Genomic DNA, 8,227 nt, shown 5'->3' on the forward strand with positions numbered 1-8,227 from the left:
CGCGCCCCGCCCGCCGCCACCACTGCTGCTGCGGCTGGCCGCGCCACGCCCCTCCGTACGCGAGCCTAGCGGCAGCCAATCGGCAGCCTGAGCGTTAGTCTAATCGGCCAATGGGAGGTGCGGCGGGGGTTTAAAAGCCGCCGGCGGGCGGGGCGCGGGGCGCTGCTAGGGAGACGAACGGCCGGGCGGCATTTCGAGGTGAGCGGGGTCCTGGCGGGCCGCCCGGGGGCCGCTTGTGCGCCCCTTGCCGTGCCCCGGGGAGGCCTTGCGTGGCCCGAAACGCGTGTGCCTCTCTTCGCTGTAGGTGCTGCTGTTCCGCTCTGTAACGCAGGTCTGTTAGCAGCTCTTGAGGAGGGGGCCTTCCCCAGGTAAGTGCGGTTGGGCTGGGAAGGCGGTTAGGGTTGGTTTTGCTTGGCTAAATCTGAGGCTGCTTCTTGGTGTGTGGAGGAGATGGCTTCTGGGGCCCTGGCCAGAAGATGTCATGAGCAAGGAAAGTATTGAGGTTTGTAGCTGTGACTCTTAAGTCACTGCTTAAAGTCTAAATTCTAAGCTCTACCCAAAGGCAGCTTTTTCTGGAGGCTCCTCTTCTCCTTGAATGATGAATAGCCTGTCTAAGCAATGAAAGTGATAAGGTCAAGGTGAGATCTGCTGAGCTCTTAGCTGTGCAGGGGAGTGCCCTGGATTGCTAGTGACACCTTGCTGTTTTCCCAAACTCTTGCAAGTTGCACTGGGACTACTGTGAAACTAACATGTACACCGATAATACCTTCCACTGCAAGGGTCTGTACTTAAATTATTCTGAAATGGAGAGAAGTAGGTGTTGGTTCCTCCTCTAGGAAGCAGCCCAGGGCAGCTGTGTAGTCTCTGATGTAGCTTGTTAAAATGTGCTATGGTAGAAGAGACAGCAGAAGCTGTGATTTCCTCTTTCTCCTTGTGGACTTCCCAGAGTGGTCTCATCAGCCTGAAGATGGCAACACTAATCTTCATTGATAAAGAGAACGGTGATGTTAGTGCTGCTAAGAATCAGTTAAGACGGCCTTCAGCATCTTGTGAGTATATGCCACACTGAGTAAAACAGTAGTGGGATGGTGTAAAGTGCATAAAAGTAAGGTTCCATTATTCACTGTTTTGAACACTAATACAGTTTTATTTTGCATACCTACATCTGACCAGTTCTGCTAAGCAAATCAGTTACTATAAAAGTGAAAATCACTATGTGCTTTCATGCTAGATAAGACTTATGCTTTTAAGTTATAAGTAGAGAGCAGTGTTTTTATGGCACCCAGTTTTCTAGCATATGCACATAGTGAAGCAAACTTTATGCTTGATAAAGTGCTAAAACTTGCTTTTCTTTTCTCTAGCAAAAGTCTTATCTGAAAGAACACAAGTCCATACTCCACTTCCCAAAAAAATAATCAGTACATCTCCAGCCACATCTCTCTCTGTCAGAAAGGCTCTTGGAAATGTGAACAGAACTCTAGAAGTGCCAAGCAAGAAAGAGCAGTTGAAACAGAAAAATCAGCCTTGTACTGCAAAGAAGGTGAGTATAATGTTTCTGCAGGAAAATAGTGCAAAACTTACTTACATAGGTACAGGGGATACCACAGCTTGAGTAATACTCAAGGGTAGAGAAGTGACTCTAGAGAAGACATAGCCTGATTTATTGTCTTGCTGGCATTCTAAGCACTAGGAGCTAATACTAGGAACCCAAATGTTCTAGTGCAGTGAACTGTTGCTACTGTGTATAGTTTATCACTACACTAACTCAGCTGAAGCATTTGCCCTTCTGCAGCTTATTTGCATTGAAGGTGTTAGAACTTAGCTGTAACTCTAAGGACTTTATTGCAGGCATTCTTGTCTGTAGACCTATACAGTACAGAAAAGCCACTACTACAGGTCCTAAAAGGAAGAATTACAGTAGCTCAGATGAATAATGTGACTCTTTCCTTAAGATTACTGAAAAGACTGCTGGATTAGAAAGCTGTGATGCAGTAGCTGAAGAAGCCTATCCAGAAATGGAAAATATGTTTCCCTATGATCCTCTAGGTAAGAAACTATTGATGTAGTTATCAAAATGAACAATCAGGCTTTTGTTTGAATGTTGACTCTGACTTAAGACTTTGGTTAAGCTATTGTGGCAACCAACCTGGCACTGCATTTCTGGAATCCTTCCTTAAACATAAGGATGCTCACTACTTATGAAGCACCCACTCATTCTTGTTTGAATGTTTCTGACTGCAGTAGCTACACTTAAGACATGTAGTCTTTGGAGGCCATTGCTGTGGTTCCAAATACTAAAGTATAGTCTCTTAACTCATTAAATGGCATCTAGAAGACAAGTACTTAGAAGGCCATACTCAAGCAGTACTGAAGTATAGACTTTTCATAAGTGTACACTTATGGTAATATGTAACTAGACAGATTTCTACTGCTGAAGTAGGAATCCTACTCCTGTAGTTGTATAGTAAAATCTAAAATTTCTAAAGCTGTTAGAATCTGTGCAGACAGCTTTGGACCTGGTCATACTTAATTAAATCTGGACGGACTTGCTGCTTCCAGGGCTACTGTTACTGTTAGCGTACACTGTTAATAAACTACAGTGCTTTCTGTAAACAGACTTTGAGAGCTTTGATGTTCCTGAAGAGCACAGACTAAGTCATCTGACCCTGAGTGGTGTTCCCCTCATGATATTTGAAAGTACATCTGACAGACTTGTAAACATGGTTCCTTCTCCTGTGAAGCTTCCACAAATGTCATGGGAGTGTGGTAAGTGGAGACTTACATGAAGTTCAGTGTGTGTAAGTGCTTATTAGTGGTTTGGGAGGGAAGCTATTGGGCTGTTGCAATAATGAAACTGTCATTGCTGTCCTAAACTACCAGAATAGGAGTCTGGTCTCAAACAACTGCTGGCATATAACTAAGGTGATTTTCACTGGCCAACTCTTAGTAAAGGTAATAGTCATGTTGCAGAGTAGTCAGTTGCAGTGTGTTGCTAACCAATCAGTTAGACTGAAGTGGTTTATGCAATCCAACTGTATCTGCCTGAGTCATTCAAGAGACTTATGCTAATCAGTTAGGATCTAGTTTGTGTTTTAAAGTGTAAAATTCTCAGTTTCTTGAACTGACTTGCTCTATTTCTAACTCTTTCAGACTTGCTACAATCAACTACTGATTTCCTTTCTACTCTGGATGAGATCATTGATATGCCACCTCTGAATCATGACCTTTAAAGTGTATTCTGAAACTTTTACTCAGTTAACTTCTTGTAGTTTTGTATCTTTAATAAAGGCTAGTCTAACTTGTGTAATAGTGGACTTGTCTATTTTCAGTAGACCCTATATACCAAGTCAGTAAGATGTGGTAGTAACATAATGTTTTGAAAGGGAGATTGTCTTGCAAGCTATTAAGAGAGCCTGGATAGGTTTTAAGCAAAACTCCATCTGGGAGTCAGTGCCTGCTGATTAGACTGCATGGTCATGATAGACTAACAGGCTCTTCAGCCCTTCTGATGCAGTGTCTTGTATTGCTTCATCTTTTGTCCATCCTACATGCTAGGATGAAAAACTAATCTGTTTTGGGGGGGGGGGGTGAGTACCAGCAGTAGCACTTCTGGGCTTTTTACTTTCTTGAACTTGTGAGCTGCTGAAGAAAATCCAGTCTAGGATGGTATATCTTAGATCCTCATGTGGCTTGATTAGAGTGGAAGTCTACGCTGCATAACTGTCACTGCAGTGTGGCCCTCACTACTGTTACTGTATCCATGAACTGAGGAATCCCATCTGTCACAAGAGCAGCAGGTCTGTTTTTCTTCTCACCTTGTCACTGTCCTTTTCATCTTTATACAGGAAAGTTGTACAATGTACAGGTTGTGCTTGGTTGCTGTGCAGCACTGGATAAAAGTTGAATTAACTTGGCTTTGCTACATTAGGGGTGGCAGATGATTGTATTACCATCAGTTTTATGAAGTTTGTAAGTATGTGATACTCCTGATATTCACTATTTTAAACAGTTGCTCAGAAGTTCTGGAAAGAAAGAAGAGCAGTATGACTGCAGTGGTTGTCTAAACTGATATATTAGAGATCAGGCTAAAAATTAATAGTAGATGAAGCTACTTAATACATACAGTTGAACTTCTAATCTTATTTTACCCCAAAAAACATTGGGTGTTTTTTCCATTAATCAGCAAGAAGTCTCAGTTCAGAAATGAAGTTCCTAGTGAAAGGAAGTCAGGAATCCTAGCAATTACCAACAACTGGCTACACTTCCAATTTTGTGGAAAAATTAGCAGTCAGCTTTTGAAGTAAAAAGCTGCTCTTATAGTTGCTAGGCAGTACTCTGATCTACTCAGATTGCAGTGGTCTGAGCTGCCTTCAGGTATTAGCTTATCTTTACCATGAATCACATTACTGTGACATGATGTTTTCTGGCCATCCACTAAGATAAGGCCTTTATGTTCTTCTGTAATGAACCTGAGCTCTAGTACCCTATTTTACTCTGAAGAGCAATTGCTGTGTCAATTTACCTTAATTTTGACTGGAAAATAAGGGATGGAAATTCTCAACTTGCAGTTATATTTTTGCTTGCATTTTGTAATTAATGGATATGTAGTTTGGATGACTTGCTGCAAGGTTGAAGACCAAGGTAAGTATTTAAGGAATCAGTGTACAGAAACCAGATTGGTGGCTTTAGACTATCGCTGCCATCTTACTGGGTAGGATTACTGTCTTTTACTAGACCCCTTTCTTCCCATCTCCTGTATATAAAAACTGGCTTGTTTTGAACAGGTGCTGTTCACTTCCACAGCAGTGCACAAATCCCTGCATGACTGCTGTAGTATGTGGGACCCTAGCCATGATAGCCTTTGTGCTGGTACAAAAACCTCTTACTATTGAGCCATGTCTAAAACAGTTTTTCTAAGCAAAGCTGAATAAAAAGATGCACCACTATTCAGCATTCATGGCAGTGGTTTCAGTGTCACCTACATGCTCTTAAGAGGTTTGTGTGGGAGGGGTTATGTCACAAATCTGATATATGCTGAGGTGGTTCTGTGCATGTTTATAGGGTTTTCAGAGAGCAGTAAGGGAGAAAGTACAAAGGAGTGTATTTGAAAAACTGCTGGTAACATCTGCTTTTGTCCATAGCTTTGACTTGACATGTGTCACTGGAACCTACATTCCCCCCTTCCTGCCCTGTGGCTATCTCTCCCTAATCTTCTGAGGCATTTTAGTACCCTTTGCCTGGACAAGTATTCCTCAGTATCTCACTTCCAGTCTGGAAAATAATACAGTTAAATAGAACACTTAATATTTTTGTGTTTTTACATTACAGCTGAAAGCTGAAAGTGGGTCAGTGCTTCCCATGTTTGTAATTAGAATCCCTATGTTCTGTAGGCTACTCTTTCAATAGTGTTGCTTTTTCATCCAGCTACCTTAAGGAGTAGTATTGGTATTCCCACTCAACAGATGCAAAGATTCTGAGCAACCTCTGCAACTTATTAAACTTAAAATGGGTTGGCACAAGTATGGGTGAGATTATAGATTAATTTGCAGAATATTACTGATGACAGTGTGTAAGGATGGATGGAAAGTGTTTTGACCTATAGATCCCATCAAAAGCAGCTGAGGAAATAGATAACATGAAGACCCTTCAGCAAAAAGTTTTTAATCTGTTTCTTAAAAACAGACGTTTGTCAGATGATCTATGGATGACTTTACTGTGCTTTATTGAATCTTTTAAAATGGGCTTGGAAACCAACAGACTGTAGTGCCTTTTTCAGAACTGTTAGGCAGCTTGTTACAACTTTGAAGTGTAATGGTCTTTGGATTTGTAAAGTGAGATAGTCTGGTCATGTTATAACTACAAGCCATAGCAAGACCAGCTTTTTAGCGCATTTGTTACTTTAGATGCTACATAGATACACATACGAGATACATGCTTTAATGATTGCAAGCTGACTAAAAGATGAAAATATTCTAGATAAGTGTGATTAATTTGGCATAGATCAGTAGTGTACCCTGTAGTCCTGCTCCTCAGAGGCAAACCATGTCTTCATCCTGGCTTCACATGAAGATGCAATGCAGATGTGCAACCATCCTCCTTTCATCCTGTGGTTTCTAGGAAACCTAAAGTTGGGGGCAGGCATCAAGGGACCCTCTGTTTATTCAACAGGCTGGTCTGTGGGTGCTGACAGGAATGTTTGCCATTTTATGCTGCTGGCATGGGTAATCAAAGCTCTTGGTTTTGAAAAGGGTAGCAGGCAGAGCTAAATCTTGCTGTTCTGTAGTTGTGGATGCTTCATTAGAACATGTTTAATCTCCTTAATATTTATTTCTCAGGAGGTAGATGAGCCTTTTGGGAATAATCCTGTTGCAAATTCTGATCTTCAATTTGGTAGGGCTAGAAACTTGCTGTTGCATTTGTTTTTAGTTCTTTACATATTGGATTCAGACACTCATTCTGTTTCTCCCTGAAACCTCTCAGGGTAACAGTCAAGTTTTAAATTGCAAAGAATTTTTAATAGCTGTTCTTCATCTATTTTATCTCTAGTTTCTTTTGCTAGAAACCTCAAATATCAAAAGCCAGAATCCAGAAAAATAGATATGGTTAAGACAGTTCTGTACAAAAACTTCATATTTCTATTGATCCTTAATTGTATTTTAATATATCTTGATACTGCATAACAGCTCATCTCAGCTGAGATCTAAGTCTGGGTCTAGTCCACCAGCTGCCACAGTTAGGCTATAGGCCCTATAAAAGAATGGAAGGAACAGAAACATCTTCAACTTTTGTCTTTTACCAGCCCAAATGAGTGTGGGGGGGAAGTATCCAAGCCCATTTTTACAAAAAAATACTTGCAACTGAGGCACTGAAATTGGTTACACAGTGCCATCATGTGGCCTCTTATGCAGCCATCCAGATAAAGTTTCATATGATTTGAAACACCAGACACTGATATGCCATAATGGTCTGACATTAAATCAACATGAATGTCTCATTATTAAAGGGTGTAACTTTTTGCATGTCCAAACAATTTCTCTTCTAGAGAGAAATACCAGTGCTTTGTATATGTCAGGGAAATTTATCATCATGACAAAACAATCATTTGTTTTAGCATGAGCTAAAAGGCTCAGTGATTGAGCACCTAGCTATTTTTGGCATCTCTAGAAACCAGCTTTCTGTGCTAGGTCCACACATTGTATGTGTATGCACACCCATCAGACCATTTAGTTCATGCTTGGTACTTGTAAGGTTCCATACCATTGACTGAACACCTGTGTAATGTTTTTAAGAGTGATAATTAAATGATTCAGATGGGTCTCTTGCTGCTGGTAGTCTTTGATCTTGAAGCTTGAAGTTTGTTACCTGTGGGGACAGTGGAATAGGTATGCAGAAAGGGTAGTGTGAGTCAGAGGCTTAGAAATCCGGCTGGTCTGTATGTATGAGAGAACACTGCTGCAGTTCAGAGCAGAAGCTAATGACACTAGAAAAAACTTCATGCTAGTGTAAACTTTTTAATTAGCAGGGATTTAGTCATTTTTATAAGCATATAGAAAGAGAAATGGTCTGCTCCCTGCCCCCAATTTTCTAGATTTTTTTCTGCCTAAAATTTTACAAAGAGGTATATTTGCAGTGCAGGGGAATTCCTTCTATATGATTCTTTTCTGGGTATTTCATCTGGTTTTCTACATGTACAATCTCTTGTAGCTGCTGTCAAGTGGCACAAGCCAGTCAAAGTAAAGTCTGAGTAAGAAGCAACCAAGGATTTTGAGGTTTTGTCTGTGGATAACTGAGATTCAAAAGATACATTTCATGTAGCCTATTTTTGAGGCAAACAGGAGTGTTGCTAGGAATCTCAGGTATGGGGTATAAACTGCAGCTAATATTTAGTGCTTAAAGACTGATCAGCTTTTTAAAATGTTGGCCATGAACATCTTGGTTTAAAAGGGTTTTTAAAAAAAATCGTGGTCAATTTCAGACACAAATGATGAAAAGTGGAGTTAAGACAGCTTTTAGATGAATGATGAAGCTACCTTCAATATTGCTTAGACATTATCAGCACCAAATTCCAGGTAGCTGGGAATACTTGTCCTACAGTAGTGTATCTCCTGTGAGGCTTCTTGCTCTCACTGAGGTTTCTCATAAATGCAGGCCAAGGCCTTTGCTTTTGCAAAGCTTTGTTTTGGAAACATTCATCAAGAAGATTCATTTGTTTTAGCTGCCTTCTACT

The 8,227-nt window shown here is 40.8% G+C and overlaps 1 protein-coding gene across 2 annotated transcripts; it reads left to right on the forward strand.

The window, feature by feature from the left end:
- The first annotated feature begins 146 nt into the window (after nt 1–146).
- Nucleotides 147–3,302, forward strand: PTTG1 (PTTG1 regulator of sister chromatid separation, securin). Of its 2 annotated transcripts, XM_013953669.2 has the most exons (7): nt 147–198; nt 305–368; nt 947–1,049; nt 1,362–1,540; nt 1,953–2,046; nt 2,617–2,766; nt 3,151–3,302. In XM_013953669.2, exons 3-7 carry the CDS (start codon nt 968–970, stop codon nt 3,228–3,230), a joined length of 585 nt encoding a protein of 194 aa, XP_013809123.1. In that variant the 5' UTR covers nt 147–198; nt 305–368; nt 947–967; the 3' UTR covers nt 3,231–3,302. The 2 variants fall into 2 exon arrangements, with proteins under 2 accessions (XP_013809123.1, XP_013809122.1); XM_013953668.2 differs by having other exon boundaries at nt 156–368.
- Nucleotides 3,303–8,227: the final 4,925 nt, after the last annotated feature.

This window comes from Apteryx mantelli, chromosome 14, assembly GCF_036417845.1.
Source record: "Apteryx mantelli isolate bAptMan1 chromosome 14, bAptMan1.hap1, whole genome shotgun sequence".
Lineage (NCBI taxonomy): Eukaryota > Metazoa > Chordata > Aves > Apterygiformes > Apterygidae > Apteryx > Apteryx mantelli.

Coding starts and splice junctions, on each gene's coding strand:
- PTTG1 (XM_013953669.2), top strand. CDS start 968: ATGGCAACACTAATCTTCATTGATAAAGAGAACGGTGATGTTAGTGCT. Junction 1,541..1,952: donor AGCCTTGTACTGCAAAGAAG/GTGAGTATAATG, acceptor TCTTTCCTTAAG/ATTACTGAAAAGACTGCTGG. Junction 2,767..3,150: donor ACAAATGTCATGGGAGTGTG/GTAAGTGGAGAC, acceptor TAACTCTTTCAG/ACTTGCTACAATCAACTACT.